Source organism: Podarcis liolepis, assembly GCF_965112155.1.
Source record: "Podarcis liolepis genome assembly, chromosome: 1".
Taxonomy (NCBI): domain Eukaryota; kingdom Metazoa; phylum Chordata; class Lepidosauria; order Squamata; family Lacertidae; genus Podarcis; species Podarcis liolepis.
The window spans coordinates 51,509,298-51,526,698 of NC_139554.1; the positions used below are offsets into that span (position 1 = coordinate 51,509,298).

A 17,401-nucleotide genomic window follows, 5' to 3' on the forward strand; every position below is an offset into this window, starting at 1 on the left:
CCCTTCATCAGCAGAGCTGTTATCCCAGCCAAACATCTCCCGGTAAAGGGATTAACCACTTCCAGGATGTTATCCCTATGGTCTCATTTCTGGGGGGGTAATTCTCGCTTCCCCAAAACAGTGTCCATTCCAAAATGGATTCCCTGCCTTCTTAACTCACTAAAACTTATTCTAATCCACAGTCTGTCGGCTGTCAGACTCAGAACATATTTTGAACAGAAATAATGTTAAACTCTGAGCATGTTCAGAGTACATTCCTCTCACAGCTAACAGGTCCCCCCCCCCACACACATGTGCACACACCACACAATCTTGGGATTGTACAGCAGCATTTCCTACTTAAAGATTATAACGTCTACAGTGGTTTGAGCCCCAGAACATCTCAATTCAGAAATCAAGCACTGAAACCCAGTCTCCCCACCCCTGCCACCTTCTAATCCCAGAATCTACCATTGACTCTCACAATCTTTATGGAAAGATAAAGCATGCAGAGCTTCAAGACACCCCAAAGGCTCTCTCTGGCAGCTTTCCCCACCAATTAGAACACATTCTTGCCCATAAGCAACACAACTATGGGGGGGGGGGATGTGAGGTTTGAGTTCAGGGAGGTGAACATGCTTTCTTTGCTTTGCAGACACTGACTTATTTCTGTAGGGGGGAACTATCAGCTCTCCTCTTCTGCTTGACAGTGACTGGGAACGATCACAGAGCAATCCAAAACACGTCTATTCAGATCTAAGACACAGTGCTTGTCTTATTCCTGCCCTGCCCTCTCCTGCAGATCCCTACCCACCTCACCCCCTTTCTCGCTCAAGGGACTCACCTGCGTCCGAGGCACCTGTGGGAAGAGATTGAGTGTCGTGGGCCGCTTGGGTCTGTAGGTGTCCATGGTCACTGGCGGGGGCTCCTTCTTGATCGGCTCAGGGGCCGTCCCTTCATCGCCTGGGGTGTCCCCAGTAGCATCAATCAGGTCTAGCTGAAGCATCTCTGCCTGGAGCCGGCTGGCCTCCCCTCCACCCACTCCCAGAACGCCACTGGTCTGCAGATTCACATGGCTCTGCCAGGATATAAAACAGGGACGGAGGGAGGGAGAGAAAGAATGAGAGCAGTAATAAGGCTAGGAAGCGGAGGAGGGTGGGTCAGGCAGTCGCAATTCATCAGCAGCAACCGTCTCCTTGTGAAAGGGCATCAAAGCTCCAAATCAAAGCCACCTAGAAGAGAAGCTGTCGACTTGTCACCGTATCAAAAGCTCTTACAAACCACTCCTCACAGCAGCCCTAACAAATAATTGGGACACCGTACTCCCACCCCCTCTGTTTACTGTGTAACAGATAATTTCTGCAGGACAAAGTTGGGGAAATACAGATAAAAAATATCAGCTGGTAAACCTGTGCCTGCACTTTGGGATGCAGGTGGAGGCTCACGTGATGAGACTGCTTCTTCATCCAAAGAACCCCTGAGTAAAGAAAACTAGATATTGAGGAAAGGGTTCTGACGTAGCCTTCTCAGTCCTATGCTTGGTTTTCTGTTTGCAGAGATTGGGTACAATCGCCAAAGTCTTTTTTTCCTGGACACTTGCCCCCTTTCCACCTCCTTTTTAATTTTTAAAAATTATTTTGCCAAGCAAATACAGCAGAATGTTCACAAGTTTAAAGTGCATACTGTATACAACGAGGGAGTCATTCGACCATGAACCTCCTTGCTCATGTGAAATCTTTTAAACTGAGGCTACTTGCCAGACTTCTGACTTACCAATAACCTAGGATGCCCAAACAAAAAGTTTTCCAAAATTTAGCTACAGATGCTCTTGCTATTCTGTCACAATTCTAGCAACTAAGCAATCCAAACTTGGGTTTTGGGTAGATTAGGAAGGGGAAAACTGTAACCTTCTAGATGCTCCAACTCCCATCAAGGATGATGGGAGCTGTAAGCCAGAAACATTTGGAGGGTCATAGATTCCCTACCCCTGGTGCAGAGGGCAAGTTCTAGAAAAACAAAAAACTGATCATGACCTCAGCTGCCACCTACTGGAGAGTTCCTAGTAGTTACATTTTTAATCAATCAATGTACAGTCTTACCTTGGAAGTCGAACTGAATCCGTTCCAGAAATCTATTCAACTTCCAAAATGTTCGGAAACCAAAGTGCAGCTTCTGATTGGCTGCAGGAAGCTCCTGCAGCCAATCGGAAGCCGTGGAAGCCCAGTCAAACATTAGGGTTCCAAAGAACGTTCACAAACCAGAACACTCACTTCTGAGTTTGTGGCGTTTGGGAGCCAAAACGTTCGAGACACAAGGCATTCGGGATCCAAGGTACGACTGTATTGATTTTCTATACTGTCCTTCATCTGGCAATCACAGGGCAGTTCGCAACATAAAAATACAAAATAAGAACACCAAATACACAATAAAACAAAGAGAAACCAGTAACTCCCCCTCCCACAGACACATTTAAAGGGCCACAGAATGTTAATCAGCCAAAGGCCTGGTTATAGAGAAAGGCTTTCGCTTGGCGACTAATGATATGTCATGAAGATGCCAGGCGAGCCTCCCGGGGTGAGCATTCCACAAACGCAGAAAAGGCCCGTTCTCGTGCTGCCACCATCTGGAACTTTCATGGAGCAGGCACACAAAGAAGGGCCTCAGATGATGAGCACTGGATCCAAATCAGTTCATATGGGGAAAGGCGGTCCTTGAGGTATTGCGGTCCTAAGCTGTTTAAGGCTTTATAAGCAAAAACCAACACTTTGAATTGAGCCTTGAAACTGATTGGCAGCCAGTGCAGTCGGGCCAGGATTGGCGTAATATGCTCAAACTGTCTTGCCCCAATGAGGAACCTGACTGCCCAATTCTTCACCAGCTGAAGTTTCTGAACAGTCTTCAGAGGCAGCCCAACACGTTGCAGTAATCTAATGAATACGAATAGCTTAAGGAAGTAACGCCAAGGCAATTTGGGCATGGCAATTTTTCCTAACTCTTGTTAGAACTCATAAGGAATTCACTGGTAAGCAAAACCAAATCCCCAAAGTGTCTCCACTGAAGTGCCTATGGATCATTCTGAAAATGTAAATATTATGCACTGGGTCGCTCTATGACGCAGGAAATAGCTTTCTCAATGCCTTTCTGTGGTAAATAAGGAATCTTTAAGTCTTTAAGGTAACAAGAGCTTTAAGTTAAAAAGAAAGAAACCATTTGTACAGCTGTACAACCATTTTTTAAAAGCCTGAGAGTGTCATAAAACCAAAGAGCTGAAAGGAGACAAAGATACACTGATTTTAACTCCTTGGTGCCAAACATACCCAGACTACCACCTGTACACTTCATTTCCTGACACTGTTCAGAACACATAACGTGGCAGATGAAGGGAGCATGTGCTCCACAGAAAAGTCTTTGCAGAAGACACAGATCCAGGTAATTCAAGCAAGTGAGCCAAGCCCCATAATATGCTGGAAGACAATCCCATTCCTTCTGGGTCAATAGCCACACTGATCTTGAGGGAAATTTATTTCTATCATCAATATGTTTACTAGCTAATAAATGAGCCAAAGTTATCCGCCACATATTCCTAAAGACCACTTACTGAACTGCAAAGCTATAGCCACACAATGGCTTCATTTGCATATAGTGCTCAACCAAACCATGGTCTTAGAGCACAAGAAAATGTGCAGGTACCTAGAAAGAAAAGCCTGGCTGCTTCGCTTCTCCCCCGATCCTCCTCCTCCTGCTGCGTTATCCTGAGTTAATTCACAGACTCATGATTTGTCTCCCCCAAACAGTCTTAGGAAGCAAGGCTGAGAACTTAAAAGCTCTTGGTATGCTTGGGGCTCCCCATGCAAAAAAGAGATTTCAAGCTCTTGGCCTTCCTTCTCAGCAAGGCCCACTCTGGCTCTGGGAATGATAGGGAAGCTCTCACAAAATCTTGCAGGACATCCCACATCCTCCCTGCCTGTGTATAGGTGAAATCGCACATGTTAAATGTGTGTAAGATGCAGGCATACTACATACTACATAATCTCTCAAATTACAGAAGGGAAATCTGTGTGCCTTCCAGATGTTGTTGCACTCCAACTCCCATCATCCCTGGCTACTTTGCTAGCTGAGGCTTATGGAAGCTGGAGTCCAACATCCGGAGGCACACAGGTTCTCCATCCCTATTATAAATGCTTGCTTTTGTGCCATTCCCAGTTTGCCTTATGATGAGAGCTGCACTTTTCTCTCAATTGCCCGGCCTTGATTTGTGATCCATTTTCCAGATTTATGTTCTTCGTAAGTATAGATTTAATAATATGCAGCTCACTGAAGCTGCACTAAGAATTGCTGCATCATGATTTCCATGGACAACAGATCATTCAGACTTTTCTTTTTCTTCTCCTCCCTGGGGTTTAATGGCACAGCAAGGCCAATGAAATACTACAACTCAAGGTTCTTCGCGAACTTTTTTGTGTGTGCTTAGCCCTATCACTCTAGCTTCACCATCTTTCCATAGCACCATTTATCTTTAATCAGAATACAATTCTGGGTATTTTTCACTGAGAAAAATCTCCTTATTTTTGCCTGAGTTCCTGATACTATGTTGGAATCATATCAGTGGAAAAGTTCAGTCTTTCCTCTACATAAGTAGATCCGAGTTCCATTCTCAGTTCTTCCTCCTCTTCCAAACCACTATTTATTCCTGATGATACACCACACATCTTTAGAGCATTCATATGCATGAGCAGTCACCGCTTGCCTCTGGGGAGCTGGGCTGGGGATCATCAAGCTGTCTACTTTACATGGTGCACTTAAGAATGGCAGGTGCACTATGAAGTAATAGACAGAGCAGCATCAAGTTCCTGTCTGGAGAGATCCATTATCCAGAAATGTTGGAGGCCTGGAAAGGAGTGTGTGCCAAGAGAGGAGAACAGGCTATATGCAATAATGAATCGCTTTCAAAACTGCATTGTAATTATTTTGTGGTCCTTCCCGATTAACTGGTATAAACAAAACTGAAGGTTTAAAATGTGGCACAATGATTAACACCCCAGCATTTCACTTCTTTTCACTAGCATGGCAAACTATTCAAACTTACTTTGCGCTGCAGTATGACAGAGTTGCTCCACAACCTCACAAACTAGCTTCCATTGTGAGAGGGAATAAAACAATGTTAGACAAAACAAGGCCCTAAAAATTGGCAGCTGTATAGCTTGATATGGGCAGTGCTCAGGATTATTTATCTATACATCCAGCTATAGCAGCAGTGGGGAACCTCTGAGATACCTCTCTCCATTGCCCATTTTTCCTAACACACATTCCTAAGCCTCAACTTGTTTCATGTGGATTTTTAAGAGCACACATTTATACAGAGCAAAGCACACTGTTGAAAGTAGACAAAAGCGTACTGGTGCTAGCCATCCCTTTCAGCTCTGCTACTGCAACCGCAGAAGGTCATAAATTTCTAGTCAACCATTTGAAAACCTACCATCCCTTCGTCTGCCTGACACCGTCTGTCCCAATTCTGTTAGCATATGTTTCAGACAGCCATTCTGTCCCAAGTCTCCTTCAGAACATCTGTAGTGGGCTTGAACTCTGAAAGGGTGTCAAAGCAGTGTGGCTCTAGTGCAGATGTCAGTGTGTGTTGAAACTAATCCATCAGCTGTCACATTCTGGCATTCAGGCTTACTGGGCATTTTAGCAAAGGGTTTTTCTTTGGCAAGATGATCACATGTAAGAATCTTAGGCTGTAGACAACCAAAATTTTATTCTAGAATCAATGGAGACCGAATTGTTTTCCCTACATGGTTTTCCTTAAATAGACTGGGTTGTTTTCCCTACGCAGTCCGCACACAAACCAGATATATCGCGTATATATTTTGCTCCTGAAAAGTGCTCATTGGAAAACTGTCATTCTGAAAATAAAAGTTCATTGCAGTAAGGTGGCAATCACCATTTCCTTCTTCATTCACCTGGAGCATGTGTAGAAAGGAAAAGCATGGATGATGTAATCAGGGAGATGGTTTTCATATCAAGTAACCACAGCCACTCTAGTAAGATGGTAGTATCTAGAATCTGTTGGGAAACTGCCAGGGAGATAACGTCCATCATGGCCCCCAAGCCGGAGTTCGGAGATTCCATCGGCCTCCCGTAGTCACGCAGATCCAACAGTTAGGGGCACAAAGCCTTTGGAAATTCTTAGTCACATTCCTAGGCTGGTGCACCCTCTTTCAGCAGAAACACAGCCAAAAGCTTGCATCACAGAAGAGCATAGTTTACAGACTTTATTTAGCGTTTAACAGAACAAAAGAAAACACGTCCATTCTGTCAGCGTGTCTGAGCCGACTGAGAAAACGAAAGGAAAAACAGCAAGCATAAACATCCTGTGAATAGGACATGCGCAGACTCTGTTGCTTACAAAAGCCTGCTCCCTTTTAAGGTGGAACGGAAATATCCTAACATCCTCCCCCTTTCCGTGTAACCTGTTGTACCTGTGGTTCACCCAATTGCAACCTTTGTACATAAACCTTTAGTTGTTCTTTGTTAACAACCTTAGACAACAGATCAGCAGGAATTTCATTTCCTGCCATGTAGGACACCTGAATCAGTCCTTTCTGGATACACTCTCTTGCACGATGTAACTTAATCTGCAAGTACTTGGTTCTCTGCTTGCAACTCTCGGAGTTCAGCAAAGCCAAACAAGATCTATTGTCTTGATACACTTGTACAGGACATTTCACAGACACCCTGATGTCCTTAAACAGTTGCATCAACCATTCACAATCCATGAGTGAAAATGACAGAGCATTGAGTTCTGCTTCACAGGAACTTAGGCTCACTGTTGTTTGCTTCTTGCACAACCAGTCAAACAGGCAGTGGTTGTACATGTAGCACACACCAGAAGTGCTTGTACCATCCGTGGTGTCACTTCCAAAACTTGCATCAGCAAAGATTTCAAGACCTCCAGTCTTCTGACTGGTGAACCTCAGCCTGTAGTGCATAGTCCCTTTCAAATAGCGGGCTATGCGCTTCAGAGCTTTCCAATCCTGAACCGTAGGATTGTTGGCATGTCTGCTAAGCAGATTACAGCTTACAGCTATGTCAGGTCTTGAACATCTGGCAATGAAATTCAGCTTGCCTAGAATGCATCTGTACAGCGTTGTGTCAGAAAACGCTTCAGCAGTACTGTCTACCTGGTAACCTGTCACCATCGGTGTGTCTGCTGGGTTTGCATCAACCAAATTCAACCTGGTTAACACATCAGCAATTTTCTGTGTTTGGTGTACCAGAAAATTACCTGCTTGGTCCTTCTCCACCTGCAGAGAAAGATAGTTGGATACCTCACCAAGATCCTTCATGTCAAAGTGCTCCTTCAGCTGAGCTAGGGTGCTTTGGTAAAAAGCCTGATTCTTCCAAAACATCAGAAGATCATCAACAAAACATAAACAATACAGTTTGTTTTGCCCCTCCTCCTTGACAAACACACATGGATCAGCTTTGCCCTGGTGAAAACCTAGAGAAAGCAATGTCTCAGTGAGTTTTGTGTTCCAACACCTGGCACTCTGCTTGAGACCATATAAGGATTTCCGCAGTTTACAGACCATACCCTTCTGTATCTCCATCCCATCAGGTGGAAGCATGAACAGCTGTTCATTCAAAATCCCGTACAAAAAAGCTGTATTAATGTCGTGGTGGGAAACATGCAGTTTCTCCTCCGCAGCGACCTTGAGCATCAGCCGAATGCTCTCATATTTGACTGTGGGTGAGTAGGTCTCGTGGTAATCCTGTCCTGGTACCTGTGAAAAACCTCTGGCAACCAATCTGGCTTTGTGTCTGACTACCTTGCCATTCTGATCTGTCTTGGCCTTAAAGACCCATTTGCTGCCAACCAGTCTCATTCCTGGGACTACCGGTACCAATTCCCAAGTTTGGTTCCTGTTCAAGGAATCAACTTCAGCCTTCATGGCATTAAGCCAAGGCTCAGCATCTTTAGAGGTTAACTCCTGAACCTCTTTGAAGCTTGAAGGTTCCCATACCTTCTCTGAGCTACTAAGAACAGCTGTTGCTGTCTTAGCAAACTCATCAGCATACCTCTTTGGAGGTCTGCCCTTGGTCGCCCTTTCAGATCTGCGTACTAGACGCAAGTCTTCTGGACTCATCTCCTCTTTCTTAGGAGAAAAATGACCAATGGTGAACAGTGGTTCTTCCAGTTCATTGTCAGACGCATCAGACGGTCTGACTGAGGCCTTTGCGCTCTGGTAGTCTGCTGTGTCATCACTCTCACTGACATCAGCAGCAGCGCCGCCCACTGAACTGGAATCCGAACTCTGATCATCATCCTCATCATCTTCCTCATCATCAGCAGCTTTCTCATCTTTAGCTGCTTGCTTGACATCACCTTCATCCTCCTCTGGGTAACTCTGGAAAATTCCCACATTTTCCCCCCACTTAGGATTGTACTCAACACTCCTTGTGAACTTAATGGATTTAGAGTCAGTCATCCATACCCTGTATGCACCTTTTTCGTACCCCATAAACAAACCATGTGCCCCACGCTTCCCAAGCTTGTTGGTTTGTTGTGTGCGTATCCACATGTCAGAACCAAAAATTCTCATGTGTTTGGTGTTGGGTTTCTTGCCAAACATCTTCTCATAGGGGGTACAACCAATGGGTGATGACAATCTGCGATTAACGGTGTAAACCAAATTCCCTAGAGCCTCCCCCCAAAACTTATCAGGGAGATTGGCATCATGCAACAAGGTCTTGATTCCTTGCAGCAATGTCTGATTTGCTCTCTCCGCAAGCCCATTCATCCATGGCGATCTGGGCGTTGACATGTCATGCTGGATTCCCTTCTCAGTCAGGAAAGCTTCAAACTGCTGAGAAGTAAACTCCCCGCCCCGATCAGTAAATAAACAAGAAATACGTTTACAGTGCACATTCTCCAACCAAGCACAGAATGCCTTAAACTTTGGAAACGCTTGCGATTTCTGTTCGAGCAAATACACATGAATGTACCTGGAAAAAGAATCAATCAGAATCATGAAGTACCTTGCTCCTCCTATAGAGGGCGCAAGTGGACCAACCAGGTCCGCATGCACTAGCTGGTAGGGTTTGGAAGCCTGCCTGCTAGACTCCTTGCCTTTTGGAGCAACCTTCACCTTGTTCTCTGCACAAGATACACATTTCATGTGAAATTTACAGGGTTTGATGTTCAAACCCTCAACCACCTCTGGCATCTTGGCCAGTGCCTTCCAAGAGAGGTGACAAAACCTTCGATGCGCATCATGAATGCAACCTGCATGAAGAACTTTGTTAGTTTGTGCAACACAACAAGAATCAGCATTTGACACAACAGCAGTGTCCTCATAAATTATATGGAACAAACCATCCATAAACTTTGCATGCAAATAGTCCTCTTTGCCTTTACTGATGACACAGACGCTCCTCTTGAAGGAAATCTGAAAACCACGCCCAGTAAGCTGTGGGACGCTCAACAAGTTGCTTGCAGCGCCTGGAACATATAGTACACCGCTGATGGTTGTGTGCAAACTTGCAAGTTTCACAGTCCCTTCTCCAGCAATTTGCAACGTCCTTCCATCAGCCAGGTGGATCTCACCTTCCTGAGGCTTGAAGGAGATAAAGAGATGCCTGTCCTTGGAAACGTGGCGGCTGGCACCTGAGTCCACAATAAACCTGCCTTTGGCTGTTGGAGCAGTCCTCACAGCAAGCAAACCCTTGTTTTCCTGCGGCGTGGGCTTTTGCAGCTTGCCCCCCTGCTGCTCCTGGCCAGCAGATGTGCCTTTAGCCTTTGGTGAAGCTGTGCCAGCAAGCAAAACCTTGCTTTCCACTGGCATGGGCTTTTGCAGCTTGCCCCCCTGCTTCTGGCCATCTGCAGACGTGCCTTTAGCCTTTGGTGAAGCCGTGCCAGCAAACAATGCTTTGTTTTTCTCTTGCGCGGGCTCTTCACCCTCCCTCTGCTCCTGGCCATCTGCAGGTGTCTGCCTGTGGCTCTGTTTACCTTTGCCTTTCCGGCCTCTGCAAAGGCGATGGCCTTGGTTCCCATGAGAAACAGAGCTCTCAGCTGCCGACTCCTTGGCTCCCCCTGGAGGCTGGAATGCTGCCTGGGATGACGTGACGGTCAGCTCCCCCTGCAGCTTGCAACCGGTGCCCTCAGCATCCCTGGATTCACTCGCATTCTGGGAAACAGCTAGGACCTCCGATGCAGTCAAACTCTGGGCTGGGATTATTAGCTTGTGAGCTTTTTTTAAAGCAGACCACATTCCACGTGCAGTGGTGTTGCCAGCCAGCGTCTTAATTTCCTCAAGAGATACGGATAGGACTATTACGTCCATCGCTCTCGAATCAGCTGATCTCCATTTCTCTGTCAGAGGAACTGGGGGGGGTTTCAGAAACAACATGCCACACCCCAAACTGACGCAGTAAACTCTCACACCATTTTGCCCAGGGTTCATAATTCTGCCCATCCAACTTAGGGCACTCAGCATTTCCATAAGCTTGGAAAAACCCCATTTCCAGCTTTTTGCTTTAGCCGTGAGTCTTCTATGCCTTCAAAGACTCCTTATCTTGGCAGCCCATTAATCACGAACTCTTTGGCTCGGCTCCCAGGCCAATTTAGCCTTGCCAGAGATCAAAGGCTGTTTGCCGAGGTAAAACAGAAAAAGCGTCCGTTTTGCTTTTTCCCCCTTCATACCTCTCAAACGCAGTCTGTTGCAGCTTTACTCTCCTGTAGGTGCCGTGAATCTGGGCCCATAACCTTGTTGTTGGGAAACTGCCAGGGAGATAACGTCCATCATGGCCCCCAAGCCGGAGTTCGGAGATTCCATCGGCCTCCCGTACTCACGCAGATCCAACAGTTAGGGGCACAAAGCCTTTGGAAATTCTTAGTCACATTCCTAGGCTGGTGCACCCTCTTTCAGCAGAAACACAGCCAAAAGCTTGCATCACAGAAGAGCATAGTTTACAGACTTTATTTAGCGTTTAACAGAACAAAAGAAAACACGTCCATTCTGTCAGCGTGTCTGAGCCGACTGAGAAAACGAAAGGAAAAACAGCAAGCATAAACATCCTGTGAATAGGACATGCGCAGACTCTGTTGCTTACAAAAGCCTGCTCCCTTTTAAGGTGGAACGGAAATATCCTAACAGAATCAACCTAGATTGAAAACAGCATGTTGAGAGCAAACATGAACTGAACGATTCCAGATTGAGAAAAACATATTTGTGCTACAAGCAAGTTAGTGTGTGCGCAACCATAGGATCAGTCCTGGAAAGGAACCCAATGGTCATCCAGTCTAACCCGCTACCAATGCAGGAACGGCACCACGACAACATCCCTCAGAGGTGGCTTTCTGGCCTCTGCTTCAAAGCTTCTAATGAAAAGAGTCCACCAGCTTCTGTGGCAGCCTGTTCCACTGTCAGACAGCTTTAGTCAAAGAGATGGACAGATGGATGTGTCTTCCTAGCATGGGCCCTGAGGGTTCTGGACCACACATGTTGGCTACATGCAACAAAACCCACACTTTGCAGAACAGCATCTATACTTTCCCTGGAGCATTTTTTTCAGGTCCCATCTCAGAGCAGAACTGTTTTGTTTGCATTCTTCCACGCACTCTCTGGCATGCAAACTTCTGATTAAAGCAGCTATGACTGCGGCTGTGTATATGTACGTTTAAGCTTGGGTGCTCTTCTTGGTGAACAAATACAATATCTTAATTTTACCTTGCATGAACTTGCTCGGATGTGCTTTTCTAGCCTTCAGTTCTTGCTGAAATGCGTTGCTTTAAAGTCTTTAGTTCATGAATTTCCAGGCAGGGTTTGAGGCTGCTGACATCTGTTATTTGCACTCATGGAAGTGTAGAACTGCGGAGTTGGAATGGTCATCAAGTCCAACCCCCTGCAATGCAGCACTCTTACAATTTTTTTAAAAATGCAGCCCATGTCCAGTTTCTTCCTATCTGATGTCTATTTCACTCTGAAGCAGCGCAAGATGCCCTTTTCTATAAGCTACTCATGATCCATTTACATGCAGCTTAATCTGAGTTGGAGCAAACCAGAGACTGGTCCCAGAATCATATGCAAGCACTCAGCCTTGGGCCTTGGGACATAAATATGAACAGTACCACTGAGCATGTGTGGAGAGCTTCCTTCTCAGTATTAACCCCCTGCTTTCAGAGAACAGGGCTGTCAGGTTGACCAGAACCCCCCGGCACATCTTATTTGAGAAACTACCAGCGCTTTAGAGTGAAACAGACACTTCCCATACATAACGCAAGATGTTTCAAAATGCCATCTTCTACCCCATACAATAGAAGTGCAGCAGAACTAAATTCCATCAGACAAAAATGGGTGATGCCATGCTCCATAAAGTTACTCTTAATTGGTAGACGATGAAACAGGGCACAGGATTTGTTACAGCAAATGATCCTTCTTCTATATAGCTTTCCCCTCTGCAGTTGCCACCTGTTAGTCCAGAGAACATGCATTTTCTTTGAAAAGCTCTGAAGCAACAGAACTAATTGCTGTGGCTCCTGCTGAAGTGGCAACTTTGCCCATCCTCCTCACTGGCGGCAGCAGCAGCAAACAGGCTTTAGTCTGTATCCCAGAGAAGATATGGGAGGAGGGCAGGTATTTGGACAGGTGGAATGGGAGGGCATGGAACTGCATTCCTTCCTGCTATGCTGGAAAAGGAATAGTCATAATAAGGCTTCTTTACTGCAACATTTGTGGTGGAAGAAGCACCAGAAGAATCTACAGCATATGCCCTTGTAAACGGAAACGTTATGCAGTACCCAGTCCAGTGACACAACTGTAAGGAGATAGAAAACCCAACACGCTCCTGAGTTTATGAGCAAGCCCCCAGTATTTTCTGCAAATGGTGCTCTGATTTTGAATGACTACAGTCTGCACAATCAAAACTGATTTCAAACAATTACTGTATTTTTCTGTCTATAAGACCCTTACATGTATAAGATGCCCCAATTTGGGGGGGTACTCCAATTTAAGAAAATGGGGGAAGATCTATCTGTGTATAAGACACCCCCAAATTTTGGACATTATTTTTTAGGAGAAAAACCTAGTCTTATACATGGAAAAATACGGTATGTAGAAACCTCAGCTCAGGGTATTCAATCTCTCTCTCTCTCTCTCTCTCTCTCTCTCTCTCTCTCTCTCTCTCCCCACCATAAGTGATGCCCCTTGGGGGAATTTTTTGTCAGTTCCATGTAAACCATTAAGTCATATTTTAGCTTCTTTCAGAATTTTGTGTCTTAGGCATTTTTTTTTTCTGGCTGTGATCACTCTCTCTCCTTTTAGCTCCTTTCTCAGTATGTCTCTGCAAAGTGCCTGGATACACAACGTATTTGTTTTGATCAGTGTCCATGTACTCTGCCCAGCTGTAACATAACCGGAGTTTATTCTTTAAAAATTACTTCTTATTTACAAAAAGAAAGAAGAGAAAAAAATCTCTTCTAGGTTTTCTATCCCTTTATTCTTCTTCAAGCACCTTCTTGAGCTTCATCTCAAAACTACGTGGCTCAGTCACAGCCAGCATGTTCCAAGCGTTGAAGTTCAGAGTGGTTAATTGGAAGTTGCCCATTAAGTCCTTTCCCCCCGGAGCCTGAAATGTTCTGTATCTCATTTGTAGAGAACGCACTTCCTCTGGCGACAGAGAACCCTCTCAGCTTTTCTTTACATCTCCGCAGCTTTCTTCCCTCTAGCATGGCATACATAATAAATGCATCACACTTCTGCCTCTGTTGTCAGAAAAGCATGCAGTTTTGAAACTCCACCATTTTACAATCTCCTGTGGCTTTCACAGACAGCTCAAATTGCTGTCTGAATCTTTCCCGACTTCTTCAACATGCAACCTTCAAGGCTGGTGGGAAAGATGTGCTTTAGTCAAGGGAGGGGTCCCAGAAAGGGGTAGGAAAAGCAATTTTATTTCATCTGTTTCCCTTACTACAGGCATGGCCAAACTTGGCCCTCCAGATGTTTTTGGGACTACAACTCCCATCATCCCTAGTTAACAGGACCAGTGGTCTGGGATGATGGGAACAGTAGTCCCAAAACATCTGGAGGGCCAAGTTTGGCCATGCCTGCCTTACTACTATTAGGAGCATAGAAACTGCCTTATACTGAGTCAGACCATTGGTCCCTCTAGCTCAATACTGTCTACACTGATTGGCAGCATCTCCCCAGGGTCTCAGGCAGGGGTCTCTCCTAGCTTGACCTGGAGATGCCAGAGACTGAACCTGGGATCCTCTGCATGCAAAGCGGATCTGAGCTATGGCCCTTCCCCATGGTAGGTCCCATTCATGTTCTGGCAGGTTGAATGCTCTGGGGCCAGCAAAGCCAGGAAGGCTGGTTGGGATCCTGGAGCAGGAATTACTTTTGTACCCAATGGGCTATCATGCCCCTCCCTTGTTGAGGTACATGATACAGTGCTGGATTACTTGGTTGCATTTGCTTTCCATCAGCACTGCAGTGCTAGCGACATAGTACTGCTAGAGCCACTACCAAGTCACCCTGCAACCCTTGTGGGCTCATTTAAAGTGCAGGGAGCCAGTGTGGTGTAGTGGTAGTCTTGTAATCTGGGGAACCGTCTCCGCTCCTCCACACGCAGCTGCTGGGTGACCTTGGGCCAGTCACACTTCTTTGAAGTCTCTCAGCCCCACTCACCTCACAGAGTGTTTGTTGTGGGGGAGGAAGGGAAAGGAGAATGTTAGCCACTTTAAGACTCCTTAGGGTAGTGATAAAGTAGGATATCATATCCAAACTCCTCTTCTTCTTCTTCATTTCAGCAGATTCAGATCTAAGGTGGTGCCTAACACACTGTGGTGGTACAAATCTCACATGGCCATATATCTCCTTAAGTTTCACATGAGGAAATGTTTCCATGGGAAAAACCCCGAATCCAAACAAAAGGTCTCATCTACAAAACCAGACTTTGGGTAGAATCACAAGTTCTTTCCAGACAACAGCTTTGTGCTTGGGTCTGTGTGATGTAAACATAGAGAAGAATGCCTCCAAGCATGTGCTGAGCTCCTTTCCTAATCACCGATTAACCATAACCACTTCACATATATCTGGGATTAGGGAGAAAGGCTTCTATACAAAAGGATTTGGCTGTCATTGAGGCTTGAACCTCAGCAGCTCTAGTGTTAGCAATTAGCTATGGGAATAATAATTTTATTGATTGATTGATTGATTGATTGATTGATTTCCCCAGCCACTCTGGGCGGATCCCAACAGAATCTTAAAAACACAATAAAACATCAAACATTAAACAACTCCCTAAACAAGAAATAAGAACCATCCATCATGCGCTATGGGAGTGTGAGATGTGGGCATAAAAAGACATGCAAGATGCTTTGGAATGAAGGGAGGAACTTTTAAAATGAAGCCTCATAAAAGGAAATGAACCTTCAGTACAATATAGACTGAAGGCTCTACCAATCAAAAGTTGAGATTATTGCAGGATTTCTAAGGATGATGCCAATTCCCATTGCTTAGCAAAACTCTCCACACAAGATGTCCTTCATTTAAGTGCCCTCAGATCTCATAAAAGCTGAGGAAAGTTTCTCGAAGGCTGAGAACAGTTAATACTTCATAGATCAAGTCCAACCCCTGCTGATCTGCAGCTGGGAATGAGTCCCAGTCTAGAGCCTCACGCAAGAAGGATTGCTTAATAAGCACACAATAGCAGCGGCACCTGCATTTGCTTCAGGCCTGGGTGCTCCTCCAGGTGCAGTCAAGACACAGTGCATTGCAGTGACATTGCCTCAGGGTGACCCAGACCCAGGATGCAGCATAAAGAGAACTGAACACTTAAATACAAACCACAGAGAGACAGGCGAACCATTACTGCCTGCCAGCTTCCCCCAACCAGCTACTCTTTGGGTATTTTAAAGGACAACACCCCTCAGCCCCAGTCAGCACAGTGATGCACCAGATTGGGGAAGGCTGGTCTAAGGACGTCCAGAAAAGAATCATAAAAATGTCTGGTCCCCTACGGTAAGAACCAAACAAGTCCTCTTCTTGTACTGGGGAGAATGAGTAAGGCTTAAGCAGTTCCAAAGGGTGGAGATAGAAGGGGGTTCAAATTGAGAAAGTACATCTCTCTCTCTCTCTCTCTCTCTCTCTCTCTCTCTCTCTGTGTGTGTGTGTGTGTGTGTGTGTGTAATGGCTGTGGCTTGACCTGCCAAGAAACAATTACCGCATCCCTTACCTGCCTATTGGGTGGGAATGGGTGTTTCGTTAGCAGTAATTAAGGAAGCACTGATTTCCTTACCCGTGAGGCCAAACTGTCCTTGCAGTGCAGGCTGATTCCACACTCATCCGTGATTTCAGAGAGATCTTCATCCTCAAATTCCTCCAGGCTGATGTCATGGGTGAGCCTAAGTTAAGGCAAAGAATGTGAGGTTATCCATCAAGGAAAGCTAGCCAAAAAGGAAATACAACACACAGAGTGATGCTTGGGGCAAGGTTATAACCCCAGGCCTGGATCCAAAAGAGAGAAGAGGTTAATTGCCTGCCAAGCTAAATTAACAATTACTATATTAGATAATCCACTGAGCAGAGACTCCAAAGGAATTTTACCTTCTACTGTGCTGGTTATCTGAGAGTTTCCCTGATTCTTCTGTTCTTTGTGCTGCGGTATTTTCAACATTCCCTGCAGCCCTGAACACAGAGGCTGGTCTCACGTGGTGGTAGCTGGTGAGAGAGTTGGGGGAGGCACTATTTTGAGCCCCTCCTTCCCCAACACTAGGGCGTACAAAAGGAAATAATGCTCTCAAAGATGTGCAGAAACATCAATTACTCCCTATACCAGGGATAGGAACCTGCGCCCTGGCATCCAGCTCCCATCATCCCTCACCATGAACCATGCTCACTGGGGCTGATAGGAGTTGGGAGTCCAATAACATTTGGGGAGCCAGAGATTCCCCAGCCTTTCCCTATGGGGTGTGTGTGTGGAAAGGCATAAGCTCTCTCTCTCTCTCTCTCTCTCTCTCTCTCTCTACCTACCTACCTACAACATACATACCTGTTGCTAACCAACCAAAATAATCAAAGTGATTACAGTGTCCCGTAACACACTTGCCTTTAGCTCCATGAAGCTTTTTATTTTTAAGCCCTCTCAAACCAAACCGCTACATTTGCTAAAATTGAAAGAACATATTTAAAGGCATTCTTTTTATATATAAATGTTATATGAGTATAGGGAAAAAAGGGGTTTAAAGTTGTTTCAGCCCACAAGGCCAATGTTAATGGTTTAATTTGAGATGCAGCCCACTGCAACACAGAACGGGAAGCTATTTTCAGCAGCATGACTTGAAAATGTGAAGAAATAACCTCTGGTCATGCAGAGAGGGCTCCTCACTACTGGGTAATCGCAACTAAGTCCCATATATCTG

The 17,401-nt window shown here is 45.5% G+C and overlaps 1 protein-coding gene across 4 annotated transcripts in view; it reads right to left on the reverse strand.

Moving 5' to 3' along the window:
- The window catches only part of MAPK8IP1 (mitogen-activated protein kinase 8 interacting protein 1), a 64,960-nt gene that overhangs the window by 24,212 nt on the left and 23,347 nt on the right, over positions 1-17,401 (reverse strand). For 3 of the 4 annotated variants that reach the window (XM_083463918.1, XM_083463916.1, XM_083463917.1), the window contains exons 2-3: positions 16,279-16,384; positions 824-1,057 (exon numbers count right to left, since the gene is read on the reverse strand). In XM_083463918.1, the coding sequence (XP_083320044.1) occupies positions 824-985 (162 nt within the window). In that variant the 5' untranslated portion in view covers positions 986-1,057; positions 16,279-16,384. Of the gene's footprint in view, positions 1-823; positions 1,058-16,278; positions 16,385-16,586; positions 16,752-17,401 lie in introns of all 4 variants that reach the window. The other variant, XM_083463915.1, reaches the window with a different exon arrangement.